A 20009-nucleotide genomic window follows, 5' to 3' on the forward strand; every position below is an offset into this window, starting at 1 on the left:
TTTTAAACACCCCGGGTTCCATTTAGCGTGCCTGATTCTATTAGAGTATCTTTAGCAACCCATTTTCAAAGTGACCCCATGTATGTTCACTGTCCCCAGTATGAGAAACCCTGCAGTCTGCTTGCCGAGCCTGTCTAAAAATAGGTCAAACACAATCATCAGCTGACGCTGGGGCAACAGGCAGATGAGTGGTGTAACTCAAAACAGGGAAGGGGAACTGCTTTAGTATCATGAACAGGTTTGGCATGAGTCTACTGGAGTTAGCGAATCATGCTGGTGATATAAGAGGTAATGGTAGTGATAGCATGACAGAGTTATTCTCTGGAGCTGCGTTGCTAATTAACCTGAAGTGCCTAAGTATATCAATGTAAAATTGCATATAAGACTGCATGCTTCGTTGAATATGTGAGCTATAAAACAAGGCCTGCTACAATTACATTGCGAGTGCTTGAGATGAGATCGGGGTGGGGGGTTCTTTTTTCAGTCGTTTTTTCCTGTGAACATTATATTATCTGTAAAAAATAAAAAACATATTGTCGTTGTGTAAGATTAGGTCTGTCCCACATTATTTCTCCAAAAAAGTATGAAAAACATAACACAAGGGACAAGACAGGCAAGCAAGACCAATAAAGAAGCATGGGATGTGCAACAACCACCGTTCACTGAAACCCTAGCTGCTCCACCTGTTGCCCCACCTGTTGCCCCACCTGCTGTGGATAAACCTTTTTCCTCATGTCACAGATTAATACGATGAAGTGCGTAGACGTGGGGGCGAAAACTAGTGGCCAAGTGCGTAGACTAGTGGCCACTCAGTCCTTGAGCAAGGCAGTTAACCCTAACTGCTCCTGTATAAGAGCATATAAGTTCATCTGCTAAATGAAAGGGAGTGGGTGTGTGTTTGTGCATAGTGTACTGAATGTGTGCCAACCGTGCGTCAGGGAAAGCAGAGACGAACAGCCTGTGAAATCCCTGCTTAGTACCAGGTGTAACCTAATCCTCCAACCCTGTAGCCTGCGTCAGGTCTGGGTGAGATGTCTGAGCCCCTGGCGGACAGCCTAACATGCAGAACAGAGGGCAGATGGACTTATAGTGGATTTATGATATTCACCCACACCAACAGCAGATAAGACCTGCGCTAACACCCCGAGAGCACTCTGAACCAGTAGCTCCCTCTTTTCACCAGTATTTCACTCTTTTCACCATTTACCTAAAGCTAATTATGCAGTTAATAATGCATTCTTGGCCTCTACATGTTGTCTATGACAAGCATTCATATAACTGAATGAAATAGTGAGTAGGTGTTGTGATAGAAATTTACTTCTATGGTAATTCTAATTCATACATGACATTGCCAGTGATTTGTTCAAATAAGCACTGACCCACACAGCAGATAAAGCATCTGTATGAGTTAATACAAATAATTGCCCTATTATATAACTTTAATATGAACAATTGGGTTACATTTACATTTCAGTCACTCTTCTTCAAAATGACTTAAAGTAAACATTAGAGTTAAAGAAAAGTGCCTTGCTCAATTGTACAATGACAGATACATTTTTACCTTTTCGGCTCAGGATCTTAACCAGAAAATGTATGGTTAATGACCTTACAAGGCATATCAGCCATCGTTAGAATCACATACTCTATATATTCAATGTGCATTCATTCAACAGTAAAGAGAATGTAACTAATTGATAACTTCATTTAGAACTTTCAAACTCTAATTGGCTAGGATTCAATATATTGGAAATGCTAAGGATGGCACTTGATTGTCTAAAGGAAATGCTTCTTCCCCTTTTTATTTAGCTAGGTGAGAGAAGGCACCATGCTTCTGTTAAGGAGAGAGGCGAGGTTGTCAGTAGAACACTGAAGACTGAGTATTCTTGGTGCAGGGGGGAAGAGCGTCGATAGAAAGCTTGATGGTTTGGGATGACATTCGCTGTTGCTTCCAAATTAACTAGTGATGTCTGATTGACCAATGACCTGTTGCTTTGACCCCATCCCTCCTTCATCCCTTCAACAGATCATCTCTGGAGCCCTCCTCCCATTCCTCTCTTCCCTTATCAACTAAACTTCTTACTCCACAACATTCGTTGGGTACAATCATACCTCAGAGAGGAAGCAGCATAGGTGGTTATCCAGGCATCTCACATAAAGCCAACTGCAACAGTAGAACTCTAGGCATGTGCCACCAAATTCCAGAAAATTATCTAGAATTCTGCAGCTAGCTTGTTCAAGTTCTTCACTTTAATCCTTCTCTTCTGCTGTCTTCACTGGCTTCCATTAGAAGCTTAGATCCACTATGAAACCATGGTCTCTGCCTACAAAGCAGCAAGGGGAACTGCCCCTCCCATCTTTCAGGTAATGCCCAAATCCTATATCCCTACCAAAACTTTTTGTTCTCTCACCTCTAGTCTCTTACAACTACATGATAGCAGCTAACACTGAAGCTAGGATAGCAGTCCCAAAAATACTGAAATATTGAAAATTCTGTGAAAAAAGTTCAGTAATGTTCAATCCAACACATATAAAAAAATATTCTCAACATGTTTGAAGAGACCCTATAACATGTTATTGCCGACATAAATCAAATGGACTTTGAGTTCTCAAGGGACACTACTGAGAACAATCCCAGACAAAAATTACTCAGTACATTTCACAATGTTCTAGGGCTAAGCTGACTAAAGAAATAAAACAAGGTCTTGTGTGAGTTCATAAACAAATAAAATAATTTTTTCTGTTCCATCTCTTCAGTGAAAATAATTACATTTTCTGTTGCTGGGAAGTAACAGCTGTAACCTGTTTACTGTAAGGCAAAGCTGGAGGAATTAAAGAAGTAAAGGGGTTCTTCCATCTTTGTGTTCTCCCTCTCTTGGCTCACTAGCTCCTTGCTTATTTTGTCTCTCTCAAACACAGGTTTCCCTAGAGCTCCAGCTTAGACTACAGAAATGCTCTGTGCCCTCTGTGAGACAACTGTTGAACAAAATGGACTCTTTAAGGAAAGAAAGGAAAATCCTCCAGGAGAAACCCATGAAAAAAATGTATTCAAGAAAAAATAAAACCAACATGAAATGGAGCAAGAGAACCAGAGGGGTCAGAAGGATAGAAAGTGAAGATTGCTCCATATCATAAAGAGACAAGGCATTTGAGCCTGCAAGTGATATGATATGGATGAGGGAAAGCATCAGTAAGCATACTCAATATGTAGCTCAATGAAACAATGAAACCATATGAATAATTTTTTAAATGCAACTAGTATTAGCACAAATTTCCCTAGTCTTCTGCATCTCTTCAGACCTAAAAATACATGTACTGACAGGATTCCAAAGCATTTTGACTGAGGCTGCCTGTTTGGTCAGTTAGGGTGGAAGCTATAAAAAGTAATATTGTGTACCTGAGGTACTAAGCAAAGAGGCTATTAGAAGTGAGGCTGCTGTAGTGGGGTAGTTAGCATGGAGGTTATGAGAAGTTAGCCTGTTGTTGTGGGATAGTTAGCATGGAGGTTATGAGAAGTGAGGCTGTTGTTGTGGGGGTTATGAGAAGTGAGGCTGTGGTCATGGGGTAGTTAGCGTGGAGGTTATGAGAAGTGAGGCTGTGTTCATGGGGTAGTTAGCGTGGAGGTTATGAGAAGTGAGACTGTTGTTGTGGGGTAGTTAGCGTGGAGGTTATGAGAAGTGAGGATGTTGTTGTGGGGTATTTAGCGTGGAGGCTATGAGAAGTGAGGCTGTTGTTGTGGGCTATGAGAAGTGAGTCTGTCTGCATCCCTGGGGGTAGTTAGAGTGGAGGCTGTGAGAAGATGGACGGATAGCAGCGAGCAGCCTGCCAGAGCCTGTTAATGAACACAGCAGGAGCGATAGCCATATTATTGTAGAGAATTATTCTGAGATATTGCAACAATAAGACATGGGCTGTCAAACGTCTTACCAACTGGGTTAATCGCTCAGGGAGAGGAAAACACATGAAGATCATTAGACTGTTTTCTCCCTAACATGCAGTTTTGCACCTGCTTGGCAATTAGAGTCGGGAGAGCATTTTCCTGCTCTGCATTTGCTGAGCTGGACCGCTGATGTTTTTCTTTCTCATTAAAAGCGATCTGTTTCTGTTGTTCATTAGGATAGACAGGTTCATTTATTCCTGGATAAATATCTGTAGGACTGGAGTTCTACGACAGCTGTCAAGCTGTGCAGGGAGGTGTGGAACATCTACATATTACAAACATATTCTGCCCAGAAAAACATAATGTGATATCGAATACAATAATGTTAAGCTACCACACAGGCCTGTTATAGAAGCCCATAATGAGGGAGACTTAGCGACAGACCGTGCTGCCATATCAAACTCAAACACATTCAATCCTTGCAGGTATTTTTAAGAGAAGGGCCGCAGCTAATGTCAGGAGTAACTAACCTCTGGCACACTCGCTGAACATAAGACGTTCTCCATTTCAGGGACATTGGTTAGCCTAAGTAGGTTTTAGGGCCGTGCGAACTGTGTCATCGCTCTGGTGTCAGTTTGCTGTTAGCTGTTTTTTGTTTTTTTGGTTGCGGTTGTGTTACGGCAGTAGCTGTTCTAGTGAGTGAGCGTGCCAGCGACAGATGGACAGACGGGTAGCCGGACAGACTCACCAGGCATGCGACTTCCTCCTGGGCACGCTCTGTCTCATCCACTTGGAGTGAGGGGTCAGGTGGAAAATCAGCTGTCTGCAGATCTTGTCAGAAGACTTCAGGGTGTCTGTCTCCTGTAACACACAGATACACAAAAGCACACAGTCTAATCTCTTTTGTTTGCGGCTACGGCTTAAAAAAGGTCTCAGAAGAATGTTAAAGGGCTGGAAGTGTCTGGCTTTCATATACGGGAGCTATCAAAGTGACAGCTCTGTTTGACATTCTGAACTGAGGTAATATATTGAACAATATGTTTATTTTGTTTTCTTGCATCACAAAAAATAATTTGAGACCTTTGTTTTGAAAAGGTTGAATACCCCAGGTGGTGAACATTGCATAAGTATAAAGTACATGTATAAAGTTTCTTGAATTAATGGTATCCAAGAATACGACAGAATCCATGTTTTCAATTAGTTTGTTTACAACAAATCTTTTTAAGGTAGTCTTAAACACAATAAGTACATTTAATAGCCTGGGGAAAACAACTAGTATATACATTCAAGGCATTATCCCTTATGGCCTCTCAATCGCTGTTACAGTTGTGCTCATAAGTTTGCATACCCTGGCAGAAATTGTGAAATTTTGGCATTGATTTGAGGTTATGAGAAGTGAGGCTGTAGTCATGGGGTAGTTACCGTGGAGGTTATGAGAATTGAGGATGTTGTTGTTGGGTAGTTAGCATTGATCCTATCAGAAGTGAGGCTGTAGTCATGGGGTAGTTACCGTGGAGGTTATGAGAATTGAGGATGTTGTTGTGGGGTAGTTAGCATTGATTCTATGAGAAGTGAGGCTGTAGTCATGGGGTAGTTACCGTGGAGGTTATGAGAAGTGAGACTGTTGTTGTGGGGTAGTTAGCATTGATGCTCTGAGAAGTATGACTGATCGTGACTGATCATGCAAAAAACTGTCTGTCTTTTATTTAAGGATAGTGATCATATGAAGCCATTTATTCTCACATAGTTGTTTGCCTCCTTTTTAAATCATAATAACAGAAATCCCCCAAATAACCCTGATCAAAAGTTTACATACCCTTGAATGTTTGGCCTTGTTACAGACACACAAGGTGACACACACAGGTGAAAATGGCAATTAAAGTAGAATTTCTGTCGCTTTTAAATTGCAATTAGTGTCTGTGTATAAATAGTCAAGGAGTTTGTTAGCTCTCACATGGATGCACTGAGCAGGCTAGATACTGAGCCATGGGGAGCAGAAAATAACTGTCAAAAGACCTGCGTAACAAGGTAATGGAACTTTATAAAGATGGAAAAGGATATAAAAAGATATCCAAAGCCTTGCAAATGCCAGTCAGTACTGTTCAATCACTTATTAAGAAGTGGAAAATTCGGGGATCTCTTGATACCAAGCCAAGGTCAGGTAGACCAAGAAAGATTTCAGCCAAAACTGCCAGAAGAATTGTTTGGGATACAAAGAAAAACCCACAGGTAACCTCAGGAGAAATACAGGCTGCTCTGGAAAAAGACGGTGTGGTTGTTTCAAGGAGCACAATATGACAGTACTTGAAAAAAATGGGCGGCATGGTCGAGTTGCCAGAAAGAAGCCTTTACTGCACCAATGCCACCAAAAAGCCTGGTTACAATATGCCCGACAACACCTTGACACGCCTCACAGCTTCTGGCACACTGTAATTTGGAGGGATGAGACCAAAATCGAGTTTTTTGGTCACAACCATAAGTGCCAGGTTTGGAGAGGGGTCAACAAGGCTTATAGTCAACAGAACACCAACAGAATACCATGCTCTAAAGGCATGGGAAATCTGGTGAAAATCGATGGCAAGATGAAAGCAAAATGCAATCAGAAAATACTGGCAGACAATTTGCATGCTTGTGCACGAAAGCTGCGCATGGGATGCTCTTGGACTTTCCAGCACGACAATGACCCTAAGGCCAAGTTGCCCCTCTAGTAGTTACTGCAGAAAAAGGTGAAGGTTCTGGAGTAGCCATCAGAGTCTCCTGACCTGAATATCATTGAGTGACTCTGGGGAGATCTCAACCATGCGGTTCATACAAGACAACCAAAGACTTTGCATGACCTGGAAGCATTTTGCCAAGACAAATGGGCAGCTATACCACCTGCAAGAATTCGGAGCCTCATAGAGAACTATTACAAAAGACACATTATTAAGAACTAAGGGTATGCAGCATTTTGTACAGGGGTCTGTTCATATTTTACTTTGTTGCCATGATTTGTTTTATGATTGTGCCATTCTGTAATGACCTACAGTTGAATGTGAATCCCATAAGAAATAAAAGACGTGTTTTACCCACTCACTCATGTTTTCTTTACAAATGGTACATATATTATCAATGTATGCAAACTTTTGAGCACAACTGTACCTCTCACAGAGCTGTGTAGTAAGGAAGAGTACTGTTTCCTTTGTTCCTATAAAAGGTCTTATAAAATTGGTTTAAAAGGTGAAGGTTTTTTATCCACCTGATCCTCCTCACTTATAACACCCTACTAAAAATCCAAACATTTGGTTGCTTCCAACACATTATTTCAAGGCCCATCACCCATGTCCATATCCATATATGGTTTGGAATATCTGTACGTCTCTCTCTCCTCCTTGGTATGTGTCTCTCTCCTTCTCCTTGGTCTGTTAGTTTGTCTCTCTTTCTTGGTCTGTAAGCGTGTCTCTCCACATTGGTCTGTATGTCTCTCTCTCTCTCTCTCTAGTTTGTCTCTTTCTCTCTCTTCCATGGTCTGTTAGTTTTATCTCTCTATCTTCCTTGGTTGGTAATTTTGTCTGTCTCCTCCATGGTCTATTTGTCTCACTCTCTCCTCCATGGTCTGTAAGTTTGTCTCTCACTCTCCTCCATGGTCTGTAAGTTTGTCTCTCACTCGCTTCCTTGGTCTGTAAGTTTGTCTCTCTCTCTCTCTCCTCCTTGGTCTGTTAGTTTGTCTCTCTCTCTTCCTTGGTTTGTAAGTATCTCTCTCTCTATTCCTTGGTCTGTAAGTTTGTCTCTCTCTCTCTCTCCTCCTTGGTCTGTTATTTTGTCTCTCTCTCTTCCTTGGTTTGTAAGTATCTCTCTCTCTATTCCTTGGTCTGTAAGTTTGTCTCTCTCTTTCCTTCTTGGTCTGTTAGTTTGTCTCTCTCTTCCTTGGTCTGTTAGTTTGTCTCTCTCTTCCTTGGTCTGTAAGTATGTCTCTCTCTTTCCTTCTTGGTCTGTAAATTTGTCCCTCTCTTTCCTTCTTGGTCTGTTAGTTTGTCTCTCTCTCTGTAGGTTTGTCTCTCTCTTTCCTTCTTGGTCTGTTAGTTTGTCTCTCTCTTCCTTGATCTGTAAGTTTGGCTCTCTCTTTCCTTCTTGGTCTGTTAGTTTGTCTCTCTCTTCCTTGGTCTGTTAGTTTGTCTCTCTCTTCTTTGGTCTGTAAATATGTCTCTCTCTTCCTTGGTCTGTTAGTTTGTCTCTCTCTTCCTTGGTCTGTAAATATGTCTCTCTCTTTCCTTCTTGGTCTGTAAATATGTCTCTCTCTTTCCTTCTTGGTCTGTTAGTTTGTCTCTCTCTTCCTTGGTCTGTAAGTTTGTCTCTCTCTTTCCTTCTTGGTCTGTTAGTTTGTCTCTCACTTCCTTGGTCTGTTAGTTTGTCTCTCTCTTCCTTGGTCTGTTAGTTTGTCTCTCTCTTCCTTGGTCTGTTAGTTTGTCTCTCTCTTCCTTGGTCTGTTAGTTTGTCTCTCTCTTCCTTGGTCTGTTAGTTTGTCTCTCTCTTCCTTGGTCTGTTAGTTTGTCTCTCTCTTCCTTGGTCTGTTAGTTTGTCTCTCTCTTCCTTGGTCTGTTAGTTTGTCTCTCTCTTCCTTGGTCTGTTAGTTTGTCTCTCTCTTCCTTGGTCTTGCTCCAGCTTTGGCTCCTTTTCCTCCACCACTCTTTCCCTTCCTCTGTCAAGGACTTTAAACGGATTGGGTTGAGCAGAGCAGGGGAAATCTAATTAATGCTACAAAACAACAACAAGAAAGAGAAAAAAGACTGGGGCAATTTACCTCAGGCGATTAACCATTCCCACTCCTCCCACTCTGTGTGGCACTAACATGCCTGTTGTACTTCCAACCTTCCAATGTTCAATTGAAGTCAATAGGACGACAGTAAAATTAAAAATACACCATTACAGTCTTTGTTATGTTAAATCTTTGTGGGTAAAACGGTTCACTGAATGGGAGTATTCTTAGAAAAGTCCTTGACTATAATCTGGAAATAACGTGTTTTTCTCTTTGATGTTAATTGGGTCATTGTCAATGTGGAATCGGTTCAACAGTGTTCAAAACATATCTTTCACTGAAATTCAAACACAATTCTGAATAATCATAAGTCTCAGCCACAACAAGGCTCTGGAGATAAATACACAGCATGATTGAAGGCAAAATAACATTTGGATTGTCAGTCCAATGAACCAAAGATGAGAAAGGAGAAACAACTGGCTAAGCACAGTGTCACTGTTTGATGGGGATAATATCATGATACATCACACACAATCTCTACACATCAGGATTGCTGGTTCACACAGTGTAGTCCTGTCAGAACGCCTTTACATCCTCCTCTTGGCTCAAACTGAACGTGTCATCAAAATGTGGAGAACTTTTCTGATTGAGCGACCAGTGACTGGACCTGCTGCAGCTGAAGCCCTGAGGCACAGCAGACCAACTCACTTAATCCCTGTCACATTCCACAGGATAAGTCCCTGGTCTGGCGCCCACTGAGGGGATCACCTCGGAAACCACTCACCCCAACACACAACCCCGCTATCCTGTTCTTACTGGAATACTTCACAGCAACCTAATCTCATAGGCCATTATTGTAACCTTAAAGAACAAAAAGTAATATACGTGATCTATAGAGTGATATAACTTGAGTATGTACTGAGCAGTGAACATAATGTGGAGTTAGAACAAAAGAAAGCTGTTAGCTGGTCTCAGCTATCTGCCTTTCTCATTATTGGAAGGCGGCTTCTTTCCTAAACGTTTTTTTCTGGGATGCCATCAGAAGATGAATGGTGCATAGCTGAAGCAAGGGAAAGGTCAACCACATCAGTCTGATAGATTCTAACTTGCAGCAAATTAATTTAGACCAAGACTGGTCAGATTTATGAAAATACAGGGTTGAGAAGCCCGAACAATTTTGTACCAAAAACTCTAACTGAGTCTGCTTCACTCTTACTCAATTTTAAATTAATTGTTCACTATTACCTAATTCAATGCAGGTAGGTAATGAAATAAATAATAAGAAACAGAAAATACTTTGGGTTATCATGACTTACTGTAATTTGTGTTCTTTGGAAAAATGACGCTACACCTACTTCTGGTTATAAATAGGTGCCCAGTGTCTCCAGTACACACACACACACACACACACAGTTGTTCTACTAAACTTGTGAGGACTTTTGAGGATATAAATGTATTAATATTTGAAAACCTATCTTCCTAAGGCCTAACCCTAACACTAACCCTAACCCTTACCCTAACTCCAAAACAATTTTCATCACCCTAACCCTAAATCTAAACCATCCCATACCTCTTAACACTAATGCTAAGCCTAAATCTAATCCTAACCTAACCCTAACTTCAACCCCAAGTATAAAATATAATTCACAACCTAATTATAACTGTATGTGGTTGGCAGTGAGCAGAAAGCTGGAAACAACCAAAATGACCTGTACTGCTGTGGATTTATCAACTGTCTATTTTCTGTGCCTGATCTCCCAGACAACAGCATGGCTGAGTAGGTTGACACAGGTGGATGAACAGACATCACCAGTCAAACGCTACCATGGACTTACCCTCTTTGGACACTGCATGTCTTTGGCTAGGCTGAGGAGCAGCTCATGGGAGATTGGATCCACCAGGTTTAGAAAGGCTGCATTCTTGTAGAGGATATCATTAAGAGATGTCCCTTGAAGTCCCAAGTCCTGTGGGAACACACACGATGGGAAGAATCTATCATCAGTGTTTCTTATCAATCAATCCCCAGAGCCAATATGGCTTGAATTAATTCTTTTTTTTTGTGTGCAAGTCAAGTCAAGCATAATAAAGCATTCAGCTGACATCACTTAGACTGCTTAAAGGTAAGATAATGTTAAGATATTTACATAATCTGTTCATCAACCACTTCCCTCCTGATTTTCACTTAGAGGTGAGAGTATAAGAGCACCACATGGAAAAAGGCATGTGATTTCACCCCTAACAGTAAAAGGACTTTCTGTTGCATTCCACATGCTGAAGGGGACGGTGACAATGAGGGCCCTGCAAAGCAACAAGGACAGGGCTTAGGACAGCTCCATCACTAAATGCCCTGGGTCTTTACTCACACCACACCGAATACATTCCAGATGTGACCAAGAAAGACCTTGAAAAACACCACTTTTTAGACAGGCAACAGCATTCATCACCCTCTTGGTTGGTCTCTAAAATGCAGTCGTGTGTGACGCGCAGACGAGTTTAACACAAAATAGGAATGAGGAAGTGTCCCCAGAGGTTGTTGTTACTGGTGTCATCTGTGGGGCTTCTGCTATTTACAGTGACAGTGTTAATATATCGAACCAATGTAAGCTGCAACTTGAGGTAGTGCTCTGAGGACGGCTGGTGGAGACGAGGGAGGGATGTCATCGTGATCCCGGGTTTGAGACATAACGCTCTGAGACACATCAATCGACGCAACCCACATCCACCTCCCATACTGAGGAGGATGACATCAGCCAAACACACACAGCAAGTCCTGAAAGAAATGATATGAAACCACAGACGAGCCGTGACAGAGTGGCTCAGAAACAAGACATCCAGCACAATAAAAGTTTAAGGCAGAGAAGGACAATCCAAAATGTATAATAATATTCCACCTTATCGCTTGATTTACTAACATGTTCTCAAAGGGGGGCTTATTATGTTCTTTTCTTCTGACTTGGTTTACCAATGTGTTCTGAATCTTATATGGGGGCTTTGTATACATTTGTCCTCTAATTCCAACTTGGATTACTAATGTGTTCTAAAATGGACTATACGTACATTTCCCCAGAGGTCCCCAGGACGTGCTAAGCCTCTCTATGCCTGTCCACTTGGTAGAGTAATTTAAAAGCAATTTATTACTCATTATCACATTTGTTTTTTCATTTAGCACTCTCATCCACAGTTACTCTGGGAGAGTGCATAGATTTTGTTCGTACTTCATACAGTGTGAAGTTAGCAGCAAGGGCTTAGGGCTATACATAAGCTGGTGTAAAGATCCTATATGAGTCCTATGAGGACTCCTGCTGTGTTAAGCAGACCCTACAGTCTGACAGGCCCAACGCTGACGGCTACAGCGAAAGCTCTAAGGAAAACTCTCATCAGCACTTTCTCCTCCTCCTGCTTTCTGGTTGATTTATTATACTTAAGCTCTCTGGGATTCCCTGACTGTGGGCTATTCCTCAGCTTCCTGCCTATGGTAGAAACATACCCCAACACAATACAGTAAACAGGTCTCCAACAACAACATACAGATACAAGCCTAAATTGTACATCTTTTTGTGTGTGGAAAAAGTAGTAAATCACCCCCTGGCTTTGTGAAAATGTCAGAGTTAAAGTTCTAGATTACAGCGGCCTAGTGTGGTCCAGCGTTCTAAGCCACTACCTCTGGTTGACATACTGCACTCCTGTGTTATGGGTTGGAATCTAGCACTCTATTATTCACCACTGACTATAAAAAATTAAATGCCAAAAAACACACACGTTTTTTAGTTTTTCTCAGTTTGTCGCAAAATCACATTGGATTGGTAACGTATCAACACCGCATGGGCTGATTTTGGTAAATATTTGATGTGGCACCATCTCTGCATGAAGGACATTTCATTTTGTCACTGACGGCGTGTCGCCTTCTACGCAGGAAAGTTGTTTTCAGATCCCTTCACAAAGCCTGCTTCATACACCTTCCGTGTAGTAATCTGACTGTCTCGTCGCCTGCGAATTGAATTCTAAAAGTTTGGTACGTGAGAACACCCACCCCATGTTCATAGCCCAGTAGGAACCTGTTGAAACATACTGAGCCCCACACCAAGTCCTGTAGTCTGCTGTCTGCACTGACTCTCACCTGACCATTTGACTACAGGGATTATCAGACTTAAACTTATAACATCCACACAAAAAATAAATGAAAGAGAATAACAAAAGAAAAAACCCTGTCATCCACTTTGTTTATTCAATGTATTTTCCCAAACCCAAGTGTTTGGCTGGTAATCCCCAGACAGGTAAACGTAACTGAGTGTAATGCAACATTGAGGACAAGAGGCATAATCTCCTCACCAGCCCAATTATATGAGACATATAATTGTAGTATTACTAGTATTAGTACATCGGTATTATACTGTTCCTTAACATCCAACTATCAGGATCAATGACACCGATGCCTGGAACAGCGGTGACTCACTAATCCCCTGAAACAGGCATTATACCAGGCTGTTACAACTGAGCAGGAAAAATGTTGCTGTATTAAATATCACTCCAAATGTCATTTTATCTACACTATTATAACCTCAGGAATACTTCAATATCTCCTTCCCACGTCCATACAAATATTTAGCTGCTTTTAAGTTTAATGCTTGATTGTTAATTCCTCGTTTCATGAAAAGCATAGAGAGGATTCCAAAGTAATTAAGGATAAAAGTCCAAGAGGGCAAAGTCAAAGACTCAAAGCTGTGACCGCTGCCAATGGCGCTTCTACAGAGCAATGAATAGAGTCTGAAAACTTACAGAAGTGAGATATTTGAGTTTTTCCTTTTCAATAAATTGGCACAGATTTCTAAAAACGGGTTTCCCTTTGTGCATATTAAACTATGTACAACTCTGTTTCCAAAAGAGTTGGGACACTACGTAAAATGCAAATAAAAACAGAATGCAATAATCGGCAAATAATTAATCCCTATATTCAATTGAAAGTAGTACAAAGACAACATTTCAAATGTTGAAACTGAGAAATGTTGTTGTTTTTGGAAAAATACATGCCCTTTTTGAATTTGATTCCAGCAATACATTTCAAAACATTTGGGGCGGGGCAGGTTTATCACAGTGTTGCATCACCATTTCTTTTAACAATAATCTGCAAGCCTTTGGAAACTGAAGAGACCAATTGCTGTAGTTTTGAAAGTGCTCCAAAACCTGCATATATTGTTCAGCATTAATGTTGCCTTCACAGATGTGCAAGCCACCCATGCAATGTGCACAAATGCACCCCCATACCATCACGGATGCTGGCTTTTGAACTGTATACTGATAAGATGCCGGATGGTCCTCTCCTTTTTAGTTCAGAGATCACAGGACAGTTTTCCACTTCGCTTCAGTCCATCTTAAATGAGCTCGTGCCCACAGAAGGTGGCGGCAGTTCTGGATCTTGTTTACATGTGGTTTCTTCTTTGCATGGCAGAGTTTTAACTTGCATTTGTGGATGCAGAGACATACTGTGTTCACAGACAATGCTTTTTGGAAGTGTTCCTGAGCCCATGCAGTGATTTCCACTACAGAATCGTGTCTGTTTTTAATGCAGTGCCACCTGAGGGCCCAAAGTTCACGGCCATCCAGTATTGGTTTTCGGCCTTGTCCCTTGAATACAGAAATTTATTCAGATTCTCTGAATCTTTTAATGATATTATATGCCATAGGGGATAAGATCCCCAAACTTTTTGAAATTTGACGTTGAGAAACATTATACTTAAATCGTTGCACTATTTGCCCGCGCAGTATTTTACAGAGTGGTGAACCTCTCCCCATCTTCACTTCTGACAGACTCATCCTTTCTGAAATTATCTTTTAATACTCAATCATGATACTGACCTGTTGCCAGTTGACCTAAATAGTTGTGTGATATTCCACCAGGTAATGTTTTTTAGCATTACACAACTTATACAGTCTTTTGTGGCCTCTGTCCCAACTTTTTTTAAACATGCTGCTCGCATAATATTCAAAGTGGGCATATATTTTTCAAGAAACAATAAAATGTCTTAGTTTCAACATTTGGTATGTTGTCTTTGTACTATTGTGTATTGAATATAAGGTTCAAATGATTTGCACATCATTGTATTTTGTTTTTATGTACATTTTACACAGCATCCTTTTTTGGAAACATGGTTGTACTTAAATTCAATTTTTGGTTTGATATTTACATGTTTTTTTATTTAATCCAAGAGACACTTGTGTTTATTTTTGATAAAACAGAAGAACAGGTTAAAGAGGTTTATTGAAAACCATGAACAAATTATTTAAATGTTTTATGTTCAATAATTAACTAAAAATAACAATCTTGTTTTTTTAATTAAAAATTATATAGTATAGAGAAACTGAATAATTTGAACACACCCACGCTTGATTTCGCACATAGTCTTGTAATATTTCATAGGAATCTAGTGACTCTGAATGACATTGTTCTGAAGATGCTAAACAAGGCATGTCTTTGCCCAGGAAGATGGGCAAGGAGAATGAGAATGTCCAGTCTCAAGGCTTCCTCTGTGTGAATCTCTTCTGTTTAATGCATGCTGTGAATGGCTGTGAAGGAGGCATCAGGCATGCACCACCACCAATCAGACTGTTTATGATTACTTCTTTTTAATGTGTGCTGTGAAGGAGGCATCAGGCATGCACCACCAACCACCATCGCTACAGAACTCCAAATCCAGCCTTCCAAAAGAAAAACAAAACTGCTTTTCTACTCACTGTGGAAAAGTACCAGCTTACTGTAAAAGTGGCTCTGTGAACCACTGTTAGTTAAGCGTCATCCTCACCTGACAGGACACATGATAATGCTCAGAGAGCTTACTGAAAGTTAAGCTATTCGAAGACGGATCTGCGTTTGAAAATATCTCCAACTGGCTGGATGCTATATGTATGCAACCAAACGCCAACTCTGGTCACTACCTTCCCTATTGATGTCTGACATACTGTTTCATACAACAGTGCTCCATACATTCACCCCTTATGAAACCAGGAAGCAGCAGTGCAGCCTAATTCTTACTGGTTTAACAAGTGGGTGGTTTCTTATCTAGTTGTACTGTGTTCATCAAAGTGACCTATCATTGCACCAAAATGAAGATAGGTAGACACAGTGGGTGGGATGAGCCAATAAAAACTGTCATCGGTTATGTGGGTTGTTTTAGAATTACACTGACATTTGGGCATGGGATTTTTTGCTTTAAACTTTTAGATAGTCTTTTACAATGTACGTACATGTATAGATCATTCCATTTGAAAACAGGTAATTCCAGTGAATAATTTCTACCATTATAATAACATTGTGCCTGCAGTTGGATAACTAACACCAATTATTTAAACAGCAATGAGTCAATATAGTTACATTTGTATTTTCTGAAATGAAGGGTACAAAGGTCAGAAATACAAAGGATAGTAATATTATATATAATATATAGTAAAATATAATGTTCATAAGTAATATTATGAACATTAACTAATATGAATCCCAATGACCCAGGGTGGTTATTGGGACATTGCCCTGTGGAGGTACTTTCGGTCCAGGGGTATTAAACCTGGTTTCCGCCCTACATAATGTCATCATGGCTACCTATTCATCATCAAGCCTCCAACTGGCTCATAATTCCCCAATCCTCCTGCAATGAAACTTCATCATTATGCATCAGTTTTACCAGTACTCTGTTTTAGACCTTTCCTAAATGTTGTAACCATTTTGTAGACTAGAGTGACACACTAAAATACCAGGAGAATTGTATATTATCTGTTATGTTTTTGTCATTTTAGGAAGACTTTTACACAGTGCCAGAGTAAAGTGAGAGCAGTTACTACCACAGTAAATCAATGGCCACAGTGTTAGAGGATAGACAGAGTATGGAAGTACACCTCCCTAACCTACTCTGGGGTACTGCATATCAACTATGGGAGTCTTCTCAGCGGGAAGTCTAATTATTCAAACGTGTTCACTCTCTGAACTTTAATGCTTTCCTGTCTTTTCTATATACAGTAAGTGGCCACACCAGAGCACTTAAACCAGTAGAAAGGCCCAGCTTCATTACTAAAGGTAATTCCTGCTGTTAGTTTGGGGATTCTGTGAAAAGCAAGGATGTGACATCAGAAGGTGGAAATTAGCATGCTTATTTAACTTCAGGGCTAAAAGGAAAAGGAGTGCATGGTTATGTTTTGGATGCCAAAAAGATCTGCTGAGCAGCACGTGGCTCAGATATACACTCAGTCTTGTTTTGTCTTCTACCCAACTTTTTGGGAATAGTTGGGAATAAGGTCCTGCTTCATCGTATTGACTCCCAGCAGACCCAAGATGTCCAGATGTGTGCCACCTGAAGCACATCCAGTGCTGTTCTAGTTCTTATCGTGCTGTTTGCTGAGCCAGGAAGTCTAGACAGTAAACGTTAAGCGTTAGAGGGAACGCATTCTCAAGTCTTCTACCTTAACTGAGAGCAAAGACGCCCAAGCCAAGACAAGGACCCGATACAGCGTGAGAAGAAAAGGCAATCACAATGCTTAGGGTTTATCGAGAATAGTGGGACAAACTTTGAAGATGCAGTCAGCGGCTGTCCTGTGGCAGAAAATAGCTGGTCGATGAAAGATTAAGACGAATGGCAAGAATTGTGGAAACTAGCAGGCTGGCCACAAACAAAATTCAAGTATAACAGTGGTCTGATACACTTAATCTCTGAATGCACAGCTCGTCTATCCTTGTCTTACATTGGTTATTACAGCAGAAAACCACCATCCACTGTCAGCTCAAAACAAGAAGCAGCCCCAGGGTACAGAACCTTTCCATACCACCCAGGTTAAGTTTGCTTGATTAGCCTGTGGATTCCCCAGACCTTAACCCAATAGAACATCTTTAGGATGAGATGGATCGGGCTGTTCACAGCATGAAAATATAGCCATCCAATTTGTAGGAGAGGTGAAATAGTTCCGCATAATGTGTGGAGGCAAAGGGGTCTAACAATATCCAAAAATGCAGTAGATGTGTGCAGTTATTTGGATGACCATCTACTATGAAAGGATAATTTTTTGTACACTTTATGTACACACTCGGTATAATTGCCAAATGTAGGAACACATTGGCTTTTTGCCTCCTCACTAAGCCCTAAAACTTTGGCCTTTGGTTCAATTGTTGTTTGTTGTTTTTGTTTAGTGGTTTAGCCTTTAGGGAAATAGCCAATACATAGCCTATAGTAAACTCTCCGTCAACTCCTGACAATGTTTGTTTTATTTACCTTTTTGAACTGTGATATTTCCAGAGCAGACAGAGGACTAACCCTAACCCTATCTCCACATGATACTAAAATCATAAATGCAGCATTTTTCCCAAGACACTTCAAATATTGTGATTGATAAATTGATCAGGCAATGCATTGACAACCTGTTGATACTGATGAACATTACGTTTTGCAGGTGCAGCAGTTATGGAAACACATTATAAAGTTGAAAAGTTAATATTTGGTGTGAAACATCCTCTCTTACCTTTCTCAGTAATTTGAGCACTTCGATTGCTTCTTCTTGTTTCTGTTCACGGAGAAGCTTCTGTATTTCCCGGATCCATGCCACCCTTCTCACGTAGGGGCTATGGTTGTTTTTCCGCAGCATCCCTGGGAGCTTGTCAGACTTCAGCATCATGGATGTAAACAAGAAATCTCCACCACCCCTACCTCCACTCCTCTCGGCTTCCGCGGAGCTGTCATGCCGCTCGCTTCTCTTCTTGGAAAATGTGGTTTCTATGTGGTCCAGACTACTCTGTCTGGTTAACTTAGAACCCATTACTTCAGAGAAAGATGTTACAATCGAACAAAGGCTCTTTGACAGTCTGTACCATTAACGCTCTTTGATACTGTACCCTAAGTAACATTAACGTTTTGTACAAAAGCAGCTAACAGTAACATTTACACATTAACCTAAACTTAACGCACGCATGTTTAAAAATATATATATTTACAGTACGAAAACAAAAACAAGATATGAGCAGAGGTTGATAAGTTACTATATTCTCATTTAAGATTAAATGTATATCATCACACTAGCAGCTATTGCATTGATTTCGCTATTTGAATAGTTTCAACCGTCTCGCCGTTATTGCACTGCTACATCAGAGCTCGTGGTCCGTGTGGTCCGTGTACTACAAAAACATCACAGGGAGCTCGTGGTTTCTGCGTCCAATCAGATCCGGCGCTGCCCATATCAAAGTCGTTCGATTACTCTGTCTTCATCTGTTCCAAGGCCAGGGTTTTTGTCGGCTAATGATGGACTAACTTGATTTGAGAGAACTAACTAGTGCTCTACAACCATGTGTGCTTTGCACCACACAAAGTAAACAGGTAAGACCTGCACTGGGTCAAGCTGTACTGCAGCGCCCCTGGTTGGAAAAAGCATGGGGTTGTGGGCCCTGTGGTAGGGAATGACTTTATTTGGATGTGAGCCCAACAATCCAGCTACCAGCTCAATTCCAGATCCTTCTTGGCTTGGAATACCAAATGTCCATGTTTAATCTCCAGGTTAAATTCCTTATCACCTAGGTCACCTACTGTCTAGTAGGAATTGGCTTTATTAGTTCTACTCAGTAGGCTTTGTCCAAAGAGACGGAGATCATCAGCAATGATATGTAAATGACATGTATACAGTGCTGATTTTTCTCTCACTTTCTCCATCAACATCCTTTTTCTTTTGCTATCAAAAAATGTAATTCCAGAGTATGGCTAAATACACTAAAGGTGCATTATAAACCTGATTATTCTTATTTTGAATGCTGATTGTCTTAGACTGAGCCATGGTATTTGAGACAATGGAGTATGATATTTTTGAACTGTTTTAATTACAATGGTCACTAATTTATAATAGCTATAAGGGACAGGTATATTGGCCATACAGTAATATTATTGTATACTGTACTGTAAAATTGGCCCTATTAGTAATATTTATGTATATTGTGTACATGTATGTATGTATATATTGAAGAAATTAGTACACCCCATGGAAAGTTCACGTTTTTGTATATTTGGACACATATTTGAGTCAAATTCCAACCAAATTCATTCAGGTTATGCAATTCAACAAATTACTTTGAAACCATTTATGTAATAATAAAATAAACAGTAATGTAATTTCCTAAAGCAGAAAAAGTTAGTACACCATCACATGAAATGCATAAGATTAGAATCATTTGCACCAAAATATACCAGGAACAAATAATTAGAAAATAATTAGAGAGTAACTTGGGAGGGACCAGTCCTGCATAATGATTAGAAACTTGTCTTGTTTGGTCTAAACCTTATGGACCTACCTCAGAAGAAGGGTTATTGATGCCCATGAGTCTGGGAGGCATTACAAAGCCATTTTCAAACAATTCCATGTACATCATTCCACTGTCTAACA

General features: G+C 40.5%; 1 protein-coding gene across 1 annotated transcript in view; it reads right to left on the bottom strand.

Annotated features, from left to right (window-relative positions):
* The window catches only part of lrrc75bb (leucine rich repeat containing 75Bb), a 28622-nt gene extending 9663 nt beyond the window's left edge, over positions 1-18959 (bottom strand). The window contains exons 1-3 of the mRNA XM_010877548.3: positions 18108-18959; positions 10448-10576; positions 4626-4738 (exon numbers count right to left, since the gene is read on the bottom strand). Coding sequence (XP_010875850.2) covers positions 4626-4738; positions 10448-10576; positions 18108-18401 — 536 coding nt within the window. The 5' untranslated portion in view covers positions 18402-18959. The remainder of the gene's footprint in view (positions 1-4625; positions 4739-10447; positions 10577-18107) is intronic.
* Positions 18960-20009: the final 1050 nt, after the last annotated feature.

The sequence above is a fragment of the Esox lucius genome, chromosome 14, assembly GCF_011004845.1.
Source record: "Esox lucius isolate fEsoLuc1 chromosome 14, fEsoLuc1.pri, whole genome shotgun sequence".
NCBI classification, from domain to species: Eukaryota; Metazoa; Chordata; class Actinopteri; order Esociformes; family Esocidae; genus Esox; species Esox lucius.